Raw genomic sequence first — 21430 nt, 5'->3', positions numbered from 1 at the left:
AGAGAGAGAGAGAGAGAGAGAGAGAGAGAGAGAGAGAGAGAGAGAGAAGGGGTCATCAGCTCCCCTGGAAACAGGGTCTCTGTAAGTACTCTGGTCTGCTGAGCCATCTCCACCCATTACTTCCTTTCTACGCTGTTAACAGTCCTGAGTTATACACTCATTACTAGCTTTCAAAGCATTTAGGAACATGTAAGATAATGAAACCACAGGTTGAAAATCTTTAAACTTTAAAACCACGAGAGAACAGTGGACAGTAAAGGAGCTTTAAGACTTACGTTTTGCTTCAGAAAGACCCAGATTCGGTGACCAGACCAACATGCCAAGATTGTCTCGTTCTTGACTGCGCCTTGCCAGTTTGGCTTAGTAGAAAGAAAATAAAAATTGTATTATTATAAGTTAGTAGCTATAATTAAGCAGTAAATATCACCGGTATCTGATCTTTTAAGTGTTAGACTATGACATCACTGCCACCACCATTCATCTCACACCCATACAATAATAATAAATAAAATAACTTTAAAAAGGTATTTTAGGAAATTCAAAGTCCCTTAAGATGACTTTACATGGGGATGGAAACAACACCTATAGGATGGAGAGACAGGAATGCTATAAATATTAGTACAATACCATCTATTGCTGAATATGCCTTTTTAATTTTGTTTTTGTTGAGATGGGGTCTCAGTATGTATTCCTGACTGGTCTAGAACTTGCTAGGTAGAACAGACTGGTCTTGAACTCACAGAAACCTACTTGCCTCTGCCTCCCAAATGTTGAGATTAAAAATGTGCACCCCACACCTGGCCCCAAATGCCTTTTAAATATAATTCTGAAGTTTAAACAAGCCGGGCAGTGGTGGCGCTCGCCTTTAATCCCAGCACTTGGGAGGCAGAGGCAGGCGGATTTCTGAGTTCGAGGCCAGTCTGGTCTACAAAGTGAGTTCCAGGACAGCCAGGGCTACACAGAGAAACCCTGTCTTGAAAAAAAACAAAAAAAAAAAAAAAAAAGAAAAAATGTTAATTCTGCACACAACACCACCAACAAAAAATTAACAGATCCAGGCCACTGCCCAGGCCTCCTTTAAATAGATAGACACGGAACTGATTCATGAGTGTGAAGCTCTCATGGTGCCTTAAACTCTTGAAAGTCCCACCTCCTAATACATTGGCAACAGAGATTTTTTTAAACATTTTTTTCTGGCAACAGAGATTCTAACATGAGTTTTAGAATAGGCAAACATTCAGACAAAAACAGTATTTCACCAAAGAAAACATTTAGCAGGAATTGCGTGAGGCTGTGCATGCCTACAACCCCAACGTTTGGGAGGCTGAGGAAGTTCTCAGCTGAACAGAACCTCAGAGCAACATGCTCGTCAATGAAAACACTCTCCCTCCCAACCAACCAACCAACCAACCAACCAACCAACCAACCCAAACCAACCAACCCAAACCAACCCTGTAACAAAACAGAAAACCGACAACGAGGGCTCTCCACTCACCACCCCCACCTGTCTCTCAGAGGGGAGGGTAAGGATAAGAAGATCAGGAGACGGAAGCTGAAGCTCCGTGGACACCACTTATGGTGGCAATATGAAGTGCAGCTAACACTTCGGAGGGAGAGCCCTCCGTTCATCCAAACTGTACCATCCAGATCCATGCAATAAGAAAAACAAATGAATACAAAGAACATGAATGAACCTCAAAATAATTAAGCTAAAAGAAGAGTCAGAAACAGAGAAGAGGAGAGGATTTAAGAAGCTGTGGCGGTGCACAGGACTGTTGGGGCAGCACGCACCCATGAGCTCTTTCCCAGAGGAACTGCAGCCGTGGGCAGACGCATCAGTACACACATTTCCCATCTGTGCACCTCTCAAAGCCTTGAGCAGAGGGAAACGGAACACAGTAACTCTCAGACAGGACTTCTAAACACATTTCCAATAAAATAACTAATATATTTTTTAGAAATGTCTTATTCTAGGGTTCATAAGATTATAAGATGACCCTAGAACGTTCTGTTATACTAGAAAATAAGAAGGCTGCCAAAGAATAATGGGCTCTGTCTTCCACTAGCTAAATATAGAAAAATCTGAGCAACAAGGTAAACGACAGCAGCTTTAAAGTGGATGTGGTAGTCACGTGTTTAATCCCAACACTTGATGAAGGTAAGTGCAGGAGGATCTCTCTTAGAATTAGACCAGCCTGGTTTAGACAGTGAGTTCCAGGCCACACACTGTGAAGACAAAGAACTGTCATTAGTGTAAGCTACAGACAGAGACCATGTCTTTGTGAGAGAAGTTACAGAAGCAAGGAGGGAGGAAGGGAAGGAGGGGTGAATGCATCTTTCAAAATGGACTTTGGAAATAAAGACATTGTAAATGAATGAGGAAAAACTTATATAACTTTTAGAAAAACATATAGAAAAAACTTGTGAGTTTGTTTTAGGAAAGATATCATTAGATATGGTAACAGAATCATAATTCATAGATGGCTCACTGTCCTTAATCTCAGTTTGACAGCTATGTATCATCAGAACAGAGCAGAAGTCAGGCCTAGTGATTTACAGATTCTTTTGTTTGTTTGTTTGTTTTTGTTTTTTTGAGACAGGGTTTCTTTGTGTAGCCCTGGCTGTCCTCGAACTCAGAAATCCGCCTGCCTTTGCCACCCAAGTGCTGGGATTAAAGGCATGCGCCACCACTGCCCGGTGATTTACAGATTTTTAATATCCTCCGGTATCTGTGCCAAAATTTACTGTCCCTGCTGTGAACCTGAAAACCACTCTCTTTATCCTGGTGGTACTCGGCATGGAGTCAGTACCCTGCAACCACCAGACAATGTTTTACCCACTGAATCCCTGTTTACTTCTAACGCTGAGCCAGGGTCTGGACCTCTGTAACCCCAAGCTGTTTTCACATTGCTATCAGCCTTCCGTGGAGGCATTAAGAAGCTAGGACTACAGCTATGTCCCAGCAGGCATGGTTCTTAAGGTACTGGGGGCATATACTGTCAGCTGGAACACCAGAGTGAGTGACCCAAGGAAATAGGTCTATGGGTGTGACAGCCAGCTTCCCCGTGCCCACAGATACATGCCCACCTAACAGGTACTTTGATCTGAAGCTTCTGAACATTTGCTTCCCTGTTTGTGCCTAATGTGGACAGACTAGACATTCTGTTACTGCTGTTGTGCTGCTTTTAGTCAGAGTCTCTCTGCATAACATCGGCTGTCCTGGAACTTTCCATGTGGACTGGGTTAACTTCACACTCAGAGATCTGCCTACCTCCCCAGCAATGGGAGGAAAGCATGCACCTGCATGCTCAGTCCTAGACATTCTTACATGTTAACTGAACACCCGTAACCATTTTCTTTCTCTTATTCAGTTTTCTTCATTTATTTGAGTTTATCTTTCCAATGATTACCTCGAATGCTTACATTTTGTTGTTGTTGTTTTACATATGTGTATGTCAGTACGCCATGCGTCTGGGTGTTACAGGCAGCTGGGAGCTGTCCAGTGTAATCTGGGTGCTAGACCCTCTGGAAGAGCAGCCAGTGTTCTTAACTGTTCTCCAGCCCCTAAATAAAGCTTCTGCAAACAGCTGTGAGCTTCATTGAGACCATGTGCTAATTCTATTTACCTGAAAAGTGAGTTTCCTGGGTCAGACTTTTAGTAAATATAGTTAATTCTTTTTAAAAGACTGCCTCCTTTTGAGTGGCTTTACATAATTCACTTACTTCAGCAAAACCAGAATTCTTTACTCGTCAGTACTTAGTACTTAGTACCATCATCAGTACTTAGTTTTACCTAGGTCTTTATCTTAACCAGTCTGCAAGTGTTTATTGCAGCCATTCAGTGGCTTTCATTTACATTTCTCTAATACTCAGTAATACTGGACAGCTCCCATGACATGCTATCTGTAATTTTTGGTGAAGTAACTATTTAGACTTTTAACACATTTAAAAACAACAACAACAACAAAACTGAGCCTGGTAGTGGTGTCACACTTTAATCCCAGCACTCCAGGAGGCGGGGGCAGGCAGAACTCTGAGTCTGAAGCCAGGCTGGTCTACAGAGTGAGTTCCAGGATAGCCATGACTACACATAGAAAAAACTGTCTTGGAAAAACAAAACAACAAAAAAGCTGCGACGGCTCACTAATCAAGAGCACTAACTGCCCTTTCAGAAGATCTAGGCTGGATTCCCAGCACCCACAGAGTAGCTCATAACCCTCCGTAACTCCAGCTGTACGAGAAGTGACTTCTGGCTTCCATGGGCACAAGACATACATGTGGTGCACAGACATATATTCGGGCAAAACACTCATACAAATTTAAAAAAAAAAAAAGAATAAAGAAGCTATTCACAACTACCAGAAACTAGAAAGCATACAAATACCTAAGAGAAATGAGCAAATCGTGGGTGGCATTTTCATACACCCGACTAGTAAACAGCAATAACAATAAGTTATAACTGTTCATTTGCACAAGGTCCTATCTCCAGGATAAACACTGAGGAAGAGAAGTGTTATAGTCTGACTGAGAATAGCCACCACAGGATCAAATCTCTACATGTTTGGTTCTAGTTGTTGGACTGTTTAAGAAGGGTGAGGAAGTGTAGCCTTATGGCATTGAAGTTCCAAAAGCCCACTGCAGACCCAATCTCCATCTCTGCCCACTGCTTGTGGTTCAAACGTAAGCTGTCAGAAACAACGCTGCTTCAGTGCCATGTCTGTCTGATGCCATGGTCTCTGCCACAATGGTCATGGAGTCACCCTCTGAAATTGTAAGCAAGTCCCCAAATGTCATGGTGTCTCTTCAGAGCAATAGAAAAGTAACTAAGACAAGGGGTGAAGGTCAAAGGTTGTCTTTTCTGTTCACAGGACATTTTTGTAAAACAAAAGACCGAGCAGAGACCAATGTTTTCCAAGACAGATGTAGAGGAGGATTAAGAAAAGCACAAGGACTCTAGCATTGAGCTTAGGATGCTGAGGCAGGAAGAGCATCATGGGATTGAGGCCAGGCTAAGCTGGACAGTGAGTTCAAGCTATAGAGACTAGGAGGAGGAGGAGGAGGAGGAGGAGGAGGAGGAGGAGGAGGCGGCAGGAGAGGAAAGAAGGAAAGTCCCACACATGTTTTCTGAAGGGATCAGACAGACAACACAAGTTCATCCGTTTGGCTTTACGTGCATTGTGAAGGAAGCTCCAGCCAGCGTTTCTGCATAGACACTGATGCCCCGAGGTCCGTAACTCTAAAGCTGTCTATTCCAGTCAGTAGTGGCAAAGGTTAGAGGATTCAAAATAAACTCAGACATGTCTGGAACAAGAAGGAGCACGAGAAAACAAAACTATCACTAGCTGTACCAGCAGAGTAGATGCTCACACTGCTACAGCAAGTGCGGCTGTGCGAGTCTGCCCTACAACTGACACTAGAAATGAATGCATCCTAGCAACCAACTCCTTGCCTGGAAGCAACCTACACACAATATCAGGGCACCACACTGACTGTCAGGCCTATGGAAACCACTTTACGGCATCTTTATAGCATTAAAAAAAAAAAAATAGAAGTAGGACACTCCCACAGCTTCATCTGGTGTGTGTATAAACACTGCCAGAGACTTTAACTTTCAAAGCCCAGCCTCGAGACACTAAGATAGCACTTCAAATGAATACTGGTAAGCATTGCTTAGTTTTGCAGTATTTTGACTGTGTCTCTGCAGGCCTTATACCCTCAACTCAAGCCATCTTGCAGGTTCTTCACCCTCAGTAAGGTGAGGGAGGTACTGCGGTAAAGTATTAGGTACATACTCTCCAGCTCTCAAGGAAGCCTTAACTCATTAGGATAGTAACCATACAACTTGGTATAGTACGAGATACAGAAAAATCTTAAAAGCTCATTGTCAGGTATGAAATAAACCACTGAATTTAGAGGAATTAAAAATAAAAATTAACTCTACATCAGTTTCATTACAAAACTCAAGTTAACTGAAGTATGTTATTATAAAAAATATTATTTACAAATATTAAGAGTAAAATTCACTTTCCAACTTCTTAAAATGTGTGTGGGGGGGAGGGTCTCTAAAAGTTTAGCAACATGAAAAGGTTTCTGAGCGCACAGTAACTAGAAGACAATGAAAACTCAAACAATGAATTCAGGAGGGGCTTCTGCAGTTCTTGCCCATGCTGATTTATGTGACATCACAGCAGTTTTGGGTTCCAGCAAACAGTGTCTCAGTCACTCCACTTGAGGGACCCTCGGGGCTTTTCCAGTCCCATACCCACCTTTATAGCTTCCCCTTCCTGCCTTGGGTCAAGGCTAGGCCAAGTTCCATCCTCCACCCACAGGATCATTCTTGAGTAAAACTTCTCAGAACGAACAGACTGACAGTCACCTGACCCTCTGGAAAGTCCCAGGTAGAATACAAATGCGTATCACACTAGCTAGCCAACAGATTTAAAGGTCAATATGATTACCCAGTAAGTTTGAACTATAACCTTGTGCCCCTAAAAAGTATAAAAACTGCTTGTGATAGCTATTTGGGGGTCACCTTCTGTCACTCTCCTTGAGGGACAGATCGAGGGTCGACCCCGACGCTGGAAAATAAACCTCTTGCTTTTGCATCGATCTGCATCTCTGTGTCTCCCCGGAGAGGTGGGGAGGTGGGGAGGTGGGGAGGTGGGGAGGTGGTGGGGGTGGCGTCTTGAAATAAGTACCACTGAACCAGGGTTGGGGTCTTATACACTCAGACTAAAAACTACTGCAGCATGAACTGCAGCATTTTCAGTACACATACCAAGTTTTCTACTTTTACAGAAAACAAAGACTTTCATAATTTTCCTCTTTCCTCACAAGATAATTGTCAAATTACTATGTATTTATCTTTAAAAAATTCCCCTCATTGTTATTTTGTGTAGAGGCGTTTTGCCTATGTGTCTGTGCAATATTGTGCATAGTCACAGCACCATTACGCACAACAGGCAAGAAGCAAAGATGATCTCAACTGCCTGTCAACCAAATGGAAACAACATCCATCACATCCATAAGATGGTTTATACCACCATTCAAAAGTATCAAAAAAGTCAGGTGGGGAATAGGAAAACTGAAGCCAATGAGAAACTGTAACATACATATTTTAAAAATTTGATTTAAAACAATGTAAAAGGTCAATAAATTCCTAGAACAAGAAGTAGGCCACTGGGAATCTGACATCGGGCCATGACAAGGAAGTAAGCTCAGGCAGGAATCTGATTTTGGGCTAGAACAAAGAAGCAGGCTTCAGGCAAGAATATGACTTTGGGCTAGGACAGGGAAGTAGGCTCTGGTATCTTGGTCATCCTGATAAGCCCTTAGAAACAGTGATCAAGGGACTTTGTTTATTTCCTTGTTTGTTCCTTAATCTAGAACTAACCTTATTACTTGCATGTAATTAAATGGTATAAAAGGAGACTGGGAAAAAATAAATCTGCCTCAGCCTCAGATAGGCTGGGGTTATGAAAAAAGAAGGAGGAGGAGGAGGAGGAGGAGGAGGAGGAGGAGGAGGAAGAGGAGGAGGAAAAGAAATAGTAGTGGTGGTGGTGGTGGTGGTGGTGGTGGTGGTGGTGGTGGTGGTGGTGGTGGCAGACCACTGGATAGGAACAAAGAGCTAAAATGTGTAACTTAACTGTATATGCTTCCCCAGTGTCTGAATCTTCACCTGAAGATGCCACAGGAGCCGCAGAGGTGGCTCAGTAGTTAAGAGCACGAATGCTCTACCAGAGGACTCAGGTTCAGTTTCCAGTACCTACACGGTTCACAACCATCTCTGTAACTCCAGTTAGAGGATCTGAGATCCTTTTCTGACCTCGGGCACTGAACACACTCATGCACAGACACACACACAGGAGAAATACAATGGGCACTGTCAGGCACAGTCCTGCTTATACATTAAAGGCCTAAAATCAGCCATAAGGCCGAACATCAGCAATAGGCCTGTCATACATGCCTGCTAGCACAAAGTCTTGGGTCTCTGTGGAAAAACACTGATACAGATGCCTAGAAGCTATTGTAAACAAGCAGCTTTGGTGGAAAATTGACAGGCTGAATACATAGACCTTATAGATAGGTAACCTTGGTGGATAGTACCAACTTAGATAAGGACAAGTGAATGATAGGTAGAGTCATAGTGATCTGTCCCCTGAACTTTCACCCAGCTGACACTCTGTTCTGGAAGATATCTGTACTCCCCCTGAACACCTACGCTCCTGCCTTTTTGTGTATATAACCCCTGTGTGTGCAAAAGTAAAAATTGCAATCTGATCAGACTATAGACAGATCGTCATTTCTTTGCGTTTGCCTGTTTCCCCCATCTTCTCTTTCAGGTGATTTCCCCGGACTCCTGTTTAATGCCCTTCTGGATAGGACAGGGCACTGCACACACTCATGCACAGATACACAGATCAAATACAATGGGCACTGTACACACTAATATACAGACACACACAGAATAAATACAATATATTCACAGTACTCTACATTGCAGCTCCATTAAGGAAAAGGAGTGACACTTCTCCTCTGTGGCTTCTTCCCTCAAAGCCATAACCTCAATCTAGTCACGATGGGCAAGGGCAACAACCCCAAACACCCTATGAAACGTCTCATCGGTATGCCTCAAACAGCAGTGTCATCTAAAAGAAGCAAGGTCTACGGGAATGTCATCACCAAGAAGAACCTAAGAAGACTGAGTCCAGTGCTTCCTTATGAAGGGAAGGAAGCTGGGTGTGTGCAGCACAGACTCTCCTCACAGCCTTTCTAACTGCTTGCAAATTCAGAACTACACGAAAAGGTTTACTAAAAGTTAAGAAGAAGATCTTGCTGTCACCTCCCCACGCATTTATGTACACGAGGCCCTTTGAACAGTACCATTCTATCTCTACTCAGGCCCTAGCCGTCTCTCCCACTGCAATCCATTCTTCTTGCCAATTCCTTCCCATGGTTGTGACCACCAACTACTGTGACAGGTCTGAGGATCTTTTTTTTTTGTATCTGATTTCTTCCCAGCCCAGCCTAACAATCTACATGGTCCCTTAGTATTCACACAACACTGGGCCATTCCCTGTCCCAGTTCAGACTTTCATCATGAGCCATTTGTATAAGGACAAAGGCTGTCATCGACAAAGAGCAGTAAGGATGATGAAACCCTGCCTAGGTCTGTGAGGATCACAAATCATACTGGCATGTTTAGTGACACCTCATAAATGATATAATTTTTTATTCTGTCTCCACTGTTGAATTCTAGTCCTTGAGACGTGGGTACCTCTACTATCTGGCAGGCTGGTGTTTCATAAATGCTAAATTGATAATCAGCATGGGTAGGTAGCCAATGAAAAGTTCTAGGAGGCAATCCCCCATCTATCTGTTTCCCCTCCACCACTCCACCACACTGACAAGTTGAGGCACTGTGTGGGAGGAGCAGCACCTTACAGCTCAGCTCCCTGAAATGCAGCTCTCTCCACAATGGATCTTCTTAAGGGTATCGATGCAGCCAATTCGTGATCTGCTACCCATACTAGAAACTGGCCTGACATACTTCTAACTAGAAATCATCTTAATATATAAACCAAGGAAGACAAAATGCAAGGAAGGAAGGAAGGAAGGAGAGAGAGAAAAATCTAGCTAGCTCAGTGTGGGATCTCAGCTCTGTTATCAGAGTAGCACTCAAGCGGCTACGGCAGAGAATTCTGAGTCCAAAGCCAGTAAGGTTACAGTGAGCCTTTATGTTTAAGAAAAGGGGGTAAATGTTAGGAGAGAGCTGAGTTGGTAGAGCGTGCTAGCGTGCATGGAACCCTGGGTTCAATCCCCATCATGGGATAAACTGAGTGGTAACACATTCAGCAATAACCTGTTCTCAGGACTGAAGGTCAGAAGTTGAAGGTCTCCTTAGCTACACAGAATGCTCAGGGCTAGCCTGGGCTGTATGAAACCTCACAGCCACTCCACAAGACAACTTAAATTGACTTTTGCTTGCTTTGTTCTGCTCTCTTACTGGACACATCTTCCAGGATTAGATATGTTTTCTGAGGGTACTTCTTTTTAACCTGGTAACAATTATTCTTCTTATACCACATTTATATTTGAGATTTCTCCAACCATTTCTGTTAATAGCTTTGGAGTATGTAACTGCACAGCACAATGCCAAATAATTCAACAGCCACTCAAAGTGTCTCCAACTCAACGCGTTTAACCAGAACTTTTCCTTCAGTCTGACCATCACCAACATCCTGACTCAAAACCAGACATTGTCACCTACAGTCAGTAAAGACAACACAGTTATGCATGAAATCATATACAACAAGAGACTCAATCTTAAGGAACCATACAGTGAACAGATACTAAAAGCACCAGACTGGCGTATTACAGATGCAAAAGACACAGAAAGCAGACCTAAGCAAAGAGCAAAGCGGGGCTACACACTGAAGGACCATCCTTAGCAATAATAACCCATGGCCAGCTTGAAGTAGGTGCCCATTCATGACAGTATAAAAACAAGGTGGTTTTGTAGAGGGGAAGCTGAGGTGAAATTAGCCTTCACACAAGCTTTCCAAAGAGAGTCACAGCATCACCACCTGAAAGCAAACCTTCATGACCAAGTGTCCTTCATTGGGTGGACACCATCATGGACAATGTGATGGGGATCCTGAGGAAGAGACAGACCCTCCCTTTAGGTCAAAGAAACAAAAGTAGGGGAGTAGACTCTGTGACCTGTGCTCGGTGTCAGGAAGGAACAGGTAAGAGTCTAGCTGTGAGTCAAAGACAACCAGGGTCTGGGCAGTAAACAGAGCAGATCTTACTGCAACCACAAAGCAGGAGGGAAGGAAACTGCAAGGAGCCAGGCAGTGGTGGTGCACGCCTTTAATCCCAGCACTTGGGAGGCAGAGACAGGTGGATTTCTGAGTTCGAGGCCAGCCTGGTCCACAGAGTGAGTTCCAGGACAGCCAGGGCTACACAGAGAAACCCTGTCTCGAAAAACAAGGATTTAAAAACAAAGACTGCGTAGTGAGGAGAGGCCCTGCAGGTACAGACGGCACTTGGAGTATATGTTAAGGGAACTAAGAAAGTCCCCAGAACTGATGTGAAGGCCGAGTGTGGCCACACATGCCTGTAATCCCCACGAGCCAGGCAACCTGGCATGGACAGGAAACAACGAGGGACTGCCTCAGACAAGATGGTAACTGAAGAGTAGAGTCCAAGAATGACAGTTGCCTGTCACATGTGAACTCACGGGCAAGTGGATGCCCACACACAAGCTTTTTAAAATAAAACTATAATTCGCATACAATGGTGTGTGTGAGAGCTCAACAGACATGAGCAGATGGCATGAGGGCCTGTCCAGAACTGGCCAGGCAAGCCCTTGCTGAGAAGCGAATGAGTGTGATCCCCCAGAGGCAGGGCCTCTGAGACTCCAGAACTTGGAGAGCAGTGAGAAGGGCGGCCAGGCCACAGGGGACAGGAAGGAGGGCTCCTGGGCAGGGCTCCATTCATCTGCTCACCACCCAGCCATTTGTTCAGGCTGCGACGTTTACATGATGTAGTATTACACTTCCAAAGAGAACACCAGCTCTACCAAGACTGAAGCAGACTTTCCTTGACAGGGCTGAAATTTTTCTTCTGTAAAAACAGAGGAAACGTCCTTCTCCAAGCTTAAACCACACCACACACAACAAGCCCCAAGGGTGCCAAGCACACAGCATCACCTCGAGTATCCATCCAAATTGAATCCAGGGCAGATTCAACTGTAACAACACTTTTTTAGTTTTGCTTCATGTGCAAGAGGGGTTCACCTGCATGTACATGTGCACCATACATGTGACCTCTGCCCTCGGAAGCCACAGGAGGTCATCAGATACCTTGGAACTGGAATTGTAGATGGTTATGAACCATATCAAGTGGGTGCTACTTGGGTCCTCTGCAAGAGCCTCTGTCAGCTCAGCATTATGAACACTTGTAAGAGACTGTTACCGTCAGAGGTGGTGGTCAAGCCTTTAAAACCAATACTCCAGAGGCAGGGGAAGTTGGATCTCTATATCTCTTTTTTTTTTTTAAAGATTTATTTATTTATTTTATTATGAGTACACTGTAGCTGTCTTCGGACACACCAGAAGAGGGCATCCAATCTCACTATGGATGGTTGTGAGCCACCATGTGGTTGCTGGGATTTGAACTCAGGACCTCTGGAAGAGCTTAACCTCTTACCCGCTGAGCCATCTCTCCAGCCCCGGATCTATCTCAAAACAAATAACAAAAATAACTGTTAAATGTTCTCACCTGAAACCAACCACACAATTCCTACTTATTCTGGCCAATTCAGCATAAAGGTAATCTTTTTCTTTATGAGACAAGGTTTTTCTGTGTAGCCCTGGCTGTTCTGTGACTCACTCTGTAGATAAGGCTGGCCTCAAAGTCAGACATCCACCTGCCTCCGTTTCCTGAAGCTGTGCTTGGTGGTGGTACAAAGCTGTAATCCCCGATCTTGGGAGTGTAAGGCAGGAAAACCCTAAGTTCACAGCTTCCCTGGGCTACAGAATGAATTCGTGACACCTAATCTCAAAATAGGGATAAACAGTTTTATTTGTTTTTTTGGGTTTTTTTTTTAAATGTTCATTTTCTTTTGTGTATGGGTTCCTTGTCTGTATATAGGTCTGGGCATACCTGGTACCCATGGAGACCAGAAGAGGGTGTCAGATACCCTAAAACAGGAGTTACAAACAGTTATGAGTTGCCATGTGGGTGATGGGACTCAAAACCAGGTCTTCTGCTGAGCCATCTCTCTAGCCCCAAAATGAAAAAATTTAAGGGCTGAGGGCTCTTGAGCCTGCAATTGTTCAGACTGCTTCCACTCTGTCATGTGTGCTCTTAGCAAATCCCTACCTCCCCTATTAAAAGGAGCTGGGGACACCAGGCCCCCAACACCGCCCCAGGAGACCCGATCGAAAACGATTCAGAGCTCATCCAAAGACTGTGCACATCCACTGTGATCAGCTCACTCTCTGTCCTCTCAGACTCTAAATTCAGTCTCTTGTTAATACAGTGACACACACACACACACCTTTTTTTTTTTTTTTTTTTGGTTTTTCAAGACAGGGTTTCTCTGTGTAGCCCTGGCTATCCTGGAACTCACTCTGTAGACCAGGCTGGCCTCGAACTCAAAAATCCTCCTGCCTCTGCCTCCCAAGTGCTGAGATTAAAGGCGTGCACCACCACTTCCCGGCTCACCACACACATTTTTAACAACTCATGATAAGCAATTCACTGAACAAATATCAGTTACACCATGTTAGTAATTAAGAAGTTAGTTTTTTAAATAAAAATATTTTAGTAGATATCTGGATTGTGTTTTGTCTGTTGTTCGAGACAGGGTTTCTTTGTGTGGTCCTGGCTGTCCTGGAACTCTATGTAGACCAGGGTAGCCTAAAACTCAGACATCTGCATGACTCTGCTAAGGTCAAAGGCATGCGCCACCACTACCCAGCAAGTATCTGGAGTCTATTGTAAGTTAATGCTCAAACCCAGCAACTATTTCTGAGCCAGGTATTATTGCTCAGTGAAGACTCATTTTCTATTCTATTAGTATCTATCAACATGCTCAACCTGCTTTTTTAAAAATTTCAATTCTATGCTAGGTGGAGGTGGTGTATGCCTTTAGTCCCAGCACTCAGTAGGGAGAGGCAGCGGATGTCTGAGTTGAAGGCCATCTGGTCTACAAAGTTCTAGGACAAGGCAGTCAGGGCTGCATTAAGAAACTCTGATTTGAAAAAAGCAAAAACAAAAACCAAAAATTTCAATTCTATCTGCCTCTATGTCTTACAGAGAAAGAGGATTTGGTTTTCTTAACCTTAACTCCTCTCTGCTCAGCCCACAGTTCCCACTGCATTTAACACTGTGAACGCTAGTCACAGCTGAATCACGCCACACACCACGGTGACACATCCATTCTTACAGAATGTTTTACCTGGAATTACAATTTCTCTTTCTCTCTCTCTCCCTCTCTCTCTCTCCCTTTCTCTCTCTCTCTCTCTCCTTGCTTGGTTTTTTCTTTTCTTATCCCTGGTTCACAAGTGTACATCACCATCTGTGGGCAGTTGACTGCATAGCTAGTGTTGTACTCTCGGCAGCCTAGGAGTTCTCTTTACTTTCATCCCACTCCCGAATCCCATATCCAGTGCAAGTGTTAGGGTCATTGAGTAACGAGAAAACAAATCTATTAGGAATAAATAGCCAGGCTTGGTGGCCAGTGCCTGTAATCATACCATTTGAGAGCTGGAGGGAAGCAAAAGGATTATGGGTTCAAGTCCAATGCCACATGGTGAGTTTGAAGCCAGCCTGGCTGACATGGGATTAAAAACAAAAACAACAACAAAAACCAACTAAACAAAAATGAAGCAAAAAAAATGAATACTGAGAACTACAGAAGGCGGGCTGGAGGGATGGCTCAGTGGTTAAGAATATACTGCTCACCATGAGGACCAGAGTTCAATTCCCAGCATGTACATGGGCTGGCTTACAGCTCCCAGGGACTCTGACCCCCGACCTCTAGGCACTTGCATTCATGTGCTCATATAAATCTTTTTATTTTTAATTTAAAGAGAGAAATAGAAAAGGGAGCTACAAATAAACAAAGAGGGAAGTTCAAAAACACTAAGGTCCTGAATTAAAACAGCAGTGTAATGAAGTGTAAACTACAGCTTCTTTTTTTTTTTTTTTTTTTTTTTTTTTGGTTTTTCGAGATAGGGTTTCTCTGTGTAGCCCTGGCTGTCCTGGAACTCACACTGTAGACCAGGCTGGCCTTGAACTCAGAAATCCACCTGCCTCTGCCTCCCAAGTGCTGGGATTAAAGGCGTGTGCCACCACCGCCCGGCTCAAACTCTAGCTTCTAAGTGTATTAATAACAGTCAACAGGTGACTGGGTGGATACACAGACTCCTCACGAGTTTTGCCCTGAGAGAGAGCTAGACCATCAATACCCTGACAACATATATTCCAATCTGATGCTCAGATCTTGGCTTCTCTAGTAACTCTTCGCCATTAAAAGAAATGACTGCTCCTTACAGAAATAATTGATATCAGGAATGGATAGGAAAACACAAGATAAATATACTATCAAGCAATGAAGCATGCAAAAACTGAAAGAACAGCATAACTTCTGAAAAGGATGTTATCTTCAAGAGGTCACATCTGGAATAATGTGGGCACCAAAATAAAAACCAACAGTTATTGGGGCAGCAGAGATGGGTCAGTGGTTAAGAGCACTTGTTCTTGCAAGGACCTGGGTTCAGTTCCCAGCACCCACATGGTGGCTCTCAACCATCTGTAACTCAAGTTCCAGGAATCCAATCCCCTCTTCTGACTTCTACAATCACCAAGCATACACATGATGGACATATTGATACATGTAAGCAAAACACACATAAAATAAAAATGAATAAATATAACATTAATAAAAACCACAGAGGTTATGAACCAGACATCACCACTGAATGAACTGGGAAGTCCTGAGTGCAGGACAAGGAACAGATAAAGAGCAGGGCAGCTGGTGACACATGCCTGACTCTAGTCAGCAGCAAACTGAGGCAGGAACTCAGATTCAAGGCCAATTTCTCCTAACTACTGAGTTATCTCTTAGCTTTCTTATCAGTGAAACGCAGCTAACAGTAGAGATCCTAACACTGTTCTATAAAGCACTTACGGTGCCTAGTACAAAGAACTGCATAGATATTATTTATTAAATAATGACTCCAGTGGCCCTAAGGTGGCAAGCGGATGAGAAGTGACTGCCTCTACCAATGATAGTATTATCCACTCAGAAATTATAATTCAAAAGATTTAACCAAAGAAACAGTCAGGTATCTTAACATCCATAAAGCCTCTCTCTCCTACTAGTCACTAAAGTCTGAGTCAGAAGAGCTAGGGAAGACCACTCTGAGATCCTGTGTGCACACTGGCTCACTCATGGCAACTGGCACATTAAGTCTACATGCACCACAACTTTATAGCTAATGGGCTAGGCTTTCAGAAAATTATTTCAATTATTTCCCTTCCATTTCAAACATTTAATTAACTAAAAACAAGACTAGCCATTTCTACCACATAATTTTGGAGTTGTAATTTTAAACTACCTTGCCTACTTCCTCTAAAGGTATTTACTAAATATTTGGTATTTACTAAAGGCAAATACCAAATGCTTTGCCTTTTCTACTATTCATTCATTCATTCATTCATTCATTCATTCATTCATTCATTCACTCATTTGTCTGCAGTACTGAGGACAAACCCAGACTCTCTATGCTAGGCAGCTCTCTACCATACCCTAGATCTTCAAATGCTTGTTAATGAGAACATTTTAATACACTGCAAGCTACATCTGCCTAGCAACAAGTTATAAACTTATGTTATCCTACTTCTGTTCCCATGGATACAGTCATGAACAGTGCTGGGGCAGCTGTACAAATCAAGAAAAGAATCCCAGGAGAATCCTATCTCCAACTTGGGTGGAAAGCAATGCTCTAAAGGTAAAATACTGTCCACTATATTCCCGTTAGAACCCACCCCTCCCTGCCCCACAAATCCCAAAACCCCTTCCATTCTCCTCTCCCTGCTTCACCCCACCACTGCCCACAGCTCCAGCAGCAACCTCTGTGCCCGCACTGACAGTCACCTCGGACTTTGTGCATGTGTTCTACTCCCAGAATTGGTCAGAGATTTCTTGTTATTTATGATGTAGCAAACCTATGAAAATAACCTGAAAACAAGGAAGAAACTGCTTCACACTGTAAATCTGTATATAATCTGGAAGAAAACAAAATGGTTTTATTGACTTTGTAAACTCATCTTTTTTCTAAGTACTGACATCTAAGGAGAAAGAAGTGCATAATCCAAATTTTGGAAAAGACAATTGCTTTAAGCTTAAATATTTATTTCCAGTGCTTAAAATTAAAAGAACTAGCCAGGTGGTTAATTAATTAATTAATTAAAAAAAAACCCAGCACTCAAGAGGCAGAGGCAGTGGATCTCTGAGTTTGAAACCAGCCTGGTCTACAGAGTTCCTTGTCTCGAAAAACAAAAGCAAAAAAAAATTAGAAAAAAAAAAACCACTAAACCTGAAGTTATGCTAAAGCAGCCATAGAAAACAAATGAATAGAGCGAGTTTACTTTGTTGAAAAAAATTTTTTTAATTTGGTAGGATCCTGTGTGGCCCACACTGGCCTCAAACTGCACCTACCTCTCTGATGTAGGCATTAAATGCTGTTCATCATATTTGGGCTAAATAACCTTTATATAAACTGTAAAAATACTAATCACATAAAGGAATTATTGGTGAGCAAAAACTGTTCTAAGAAATAATCTTTCTCCTGGCAAACAAATGATAAGATTAATAAGGCTTAGAATTCAAAAATATGTTAAATTTATCTACATAAAATTTGCACTTTTAGCGGGGTTGGCAGTGTGTGCCAGCTCCAGAGGCTGCGACCTTTGAGATCAGAGGGCTGAGAGTTCAACGTCAGCCTAAGTGACAAAGATGACTCCAGAGGCGTCCTGGGCTACACTGTGTGAGACCTTGGTTAAAAAGGCAAAACGGTTAAGTTAAAACTTTTGTACAGACACAGCATCTCACCATCAAAAAAAGAAAAGCATGTGCCCAGTACAGATCGCAAAGCTAGTTACCTAGTGGAGCCACTGGCCTGGAACGACACGGGCTGGCCTGGAACTCATAGCAATCCTGTTGCTTCTGCTTTAATAGCTGGGATTGCAAGCATGAGCCCTTATGCCCAGCAACTTCTTCCTTTAATTCACACAGATTTTATAATAAATAAATAGGCCAAAGTCACAAACAGAAAGGAGACAAACTAAAGAGCCATACATACGAAGGATGTGTAAATTCACTAACTAAGAGGACCGAACTCACTCTAATAGGGGAAGCATTTTCAACATCTGCAAAAACTCAAAATGAGCCTTGGCAAAGGGAATTCAGGAGCTTATATTTGAATTCTGACCCAGCAACTCCTCTCTGCAGAAAAGTTCGCCCAAGTGAGCACAGGACTTGTAATTTAGATTAGTAAAGCAGAAAATGCCGATCTACAATGATCTGTGGTAGGGTCCGATTATGGTTCTACCCAAAGGAACAATGCTGTCTATATACATGCTCTACGGTGGGCACTACCCTAAGAAGGCAAAGAGACTGGTTCCCACCCCAGACCAAAGAAAACACAGAGGAAGATGCGCCTGGCAAGTCGAGTCAACAATTAAAAATGTCCCAAGCAAGCTCGATGTCCTGAGTTTAACCCCAGAACTCCAAGCAGGAGAGGAAACCAAATCCCAAGAGCTGTCCTCTGAGCCCATGTCACCAGCATACAACCTGGACCCACACCACACATTGATTCAATACATATAATAGCCATCAATACAACTTTAAAAATTAAAAATACAGCTAGTATTAGCTCCTTTCTCTATCACTCTCTATGTGTGTGTATATATACATATATGTATATATGTATATATATATTTAATAAATATATTGCTTTAAGTTATTTTCCATCAGACTTTAGGAGAGAGAGGACGGACAGAGCAGATAATTTAGAAATTAGAAACAATCGAACCACATGCAAAATAACCCAAACATTTGGCTGAACACATGTAGTAGCCAAAAAATTAAAAGGCAACAATCTGAGAATATATATTTGCAACCAGTGACAAGGATTTAATATTTCACACTGATTACAAAGTGAAAGATGCCCTCTTTGGTGGGAAAAGGACATAAAGACATATCATAAAAGAAAATAAAAGTATCCCACAACCTCTAGAACCTGGAAAAATACATAATAACAAGACACTGTGCAAATGAATTTTTCCTAATGTAAGCAAGAGTACACAATAAGCCAAGGTGACAGAGCAAGCCTCTAACACAAGGTCTGGAAGGCTGAGGCACAAGCAATCTCAGCCCCAGTCCATACTCAGTGTCCCTGCAACACACTGCTTCTGGAAAAGCACTCTAGAAATACACACATAGAGCTGGAATTAATTTCACTTTGGGGAATCTAAGAAAACAATTGAAAACATACAGATTTTATGAGTACATGGAGAGTCACTTCAAAATGCTTATAAAATACAAGAAGCCAGACCAAATGGGTAAGCCTGAATGGTTGGGATTCAATCCCCAGGACCCACATGATAGAAGAAAATACTCTTGAAAGTTGTACACACACACACACTAAAACAAAAACTGGGGTGCTGGGGCCCTGGGCAGTGGTGGCACACACCTTTAATCTTGGCACCCAAGAGGCAGAAAGGAGGATCTCTGAGTTCAAGGCCAGCCTGGAAAACAGAGAGAGTTCCAGGACAGCCAGGGATAAAAAGAGAAATACTATCTCAAAAATAAATAAATAATAAAAATAAAAGCGGGAAGAAGCCAAAATATAACCACCACCCACCACCCACCAGAGTGAGCATGTCTGATACTTGACGGACTGTTATTTAGTCCTAACTGTTACTGTCATAAAGGAAACGACAGTGAACGTAGTTCTTGGAAGGGACAGGTCTACCCATGCAGTTTATATATAGTATTGATACAATCTTAGAAACATATTAATGACAAACCATTGATTCTCGAAATTTTGTGAGATTTATTTTGATCAAAATTCCTTGAGCATTTGTGAAGCTAGCATTTCTACAAAAGATGAGCATTTAACAGTACCCACCGTGTCACAGCCCCAGGTGTGGTGGTATATGCCTTAGTCCTAGGACTCAGGACTCAGTGGCAGGTGGACTGAGTTCCAGGCTGGCCTAGTATACACAGCAAGTCCCATCATGGCTTACAAAGGTTAAAGCCTGTTCAAAATTCCCCACTTACTGCATGATTCAAAATGAGATACATCTCTGTATCTAGAGATTGATACACAACAGGATCAGCTGACTAAATGAGGTGTTTGTAAACATAGAGGCATAGACCCAGAACACCAACATCTGTAGCCAACATGGGCCACTGAGACCCTCCATTAACACATCTGCACATGTGTGTGTCTGCATACACACACATACCCAGAGTTAAAAGATTTCTATGCCAATGGATGAAAGTTTCAAATACACTCTTATCACTCTTCTGAAGTATTCCAACAGCATTCTCTCTCAAAATCGTAATTCTTTAAGGGCCTGGGTGTATATTTTGTTCAGTATACTATATGCTACTGAAGACAGAGCCTAGCATATAGCAGGCGCTCATTTAAAGGTTTCTGCACTACCAAGCTGGGGAGATAACTCAGTGGGCACAGTGCTTTCCATGCAAACATGAGAACTTGTCAGGCCCCCAGCACCATGTAAAAGTTATACATAGTAATTTGAGTCTGTAACACAGTGCAGGGAGACAGAGGCAGGCAGATCACAGTGCCTGCTGACCAGCCAGTTAACAGTGAGCATCAGGTTCAGTGAGAGACTCTTTACAATAAGGTAGAATAGCTAGAGATGGCCCAACATAGCACCGTTCAGTTAACGAGTCAGGCAGCTCAGATTGCCTGTAATTCATGTTCCAGGGAATTAGCATCCACAGGAACACACTCACGCTCACTCTCTCTCACACACATGCTTACTCACACACACACACACATGTGCACACACACACACACACACATGGTGGGGGACAAATCCATTTTTGTTTTTTTGTGCTTTTTTGCTTTTGTTTTTCTAGATAAGGTTTCTCTGTGTAATTCCATCTGTCCTGAACCTTGCTCTGTAGACCAGGCTAACCTCTAACTCTGAGATCTGCTGGGATTAAAGGCGGTTGGTCACCACTACTACCTAGCTATAAAATAAATCTTTAAAAAACTAAACAAATAAGGTGGAGAGCGGATTGAGGAAGACATCCCAGCACTGACCTGGGGCTCAGCAAGCCCCTACATTAACAGTGAGCACACCAGGGTGTGCAGTTCCCACACCGTCAGACACAGTGACTGACTGTGCTATACACAGTGACTGTGCTATACAGTGTGACTGCACTATACACAGTGACTGCGCTATACACAGTGTGACTGCACTATACACAGTGTGACTGCACTATACACAGTGTGACTGCGCTATACACAGTGACTGCGCTATACACAGTGTGACTGCACTATACACAGTGTGACTGCACTATACACAGTGACTGCGCTATACACAGTGACTGCGCTATACACAGTGACTGCACTATACACAGTGTGACTGCACTATACACAGTGTGACTGCACTAAACACAGTGACTGCGCTATACAGTGTGACTGCACTATACACAGTGACTGTGCTATACACAGTGACTGCACTATACACAGTGCGCTATACACAGTGTGACTGCGCTATACACAGTGTGACTGCACTATACACAGTGACTGCACTATACACAGTGCGCTATACACAGTGACTGCACTATACACAGTGTGACTGCACTATA

General features: G+C 42.9%; 1 protein-coding gene across 1 annotated transcript in view; it reads right to left on the bottom strand.

Moving 5' to 3' along the window:
* Rcor1 (REST corepressor 1) overlaps positions 1 to 21430 on the bottom strand; it is an 80566-nt gene that overhangs the window by 39021 nt on the left and 20115 nt on the right. Inside the window, exon 3 of the mRNA XM_028764547.1 lies at positions 276 to 359. Coding sequence (XP_028620380.1) covers positions 276 to 359 — 84 coding nt within the window. The remainder of the gene's footprint in view (positions 1 to 275; positions 360 to 21430) is intronic.

This window comes from Grammomys surdaster, unplaced genomic scaffold (assembly GCF_004785775.1).
Source record: "Grammomys surdaster isolate TR1022 unplaced genomic scaffold, NIH_TR_1.0 144, whole genome shotgun sequence".
Lineage (NCBI taxonomy): Eukaryota > Metazoa > Chordata > Mammalia > Rodentia > Muridae > Grammomys > Grammomys surdaster.
This window is presented reverse-complemented; position numbering and strand designations above follow the sequence as displayed.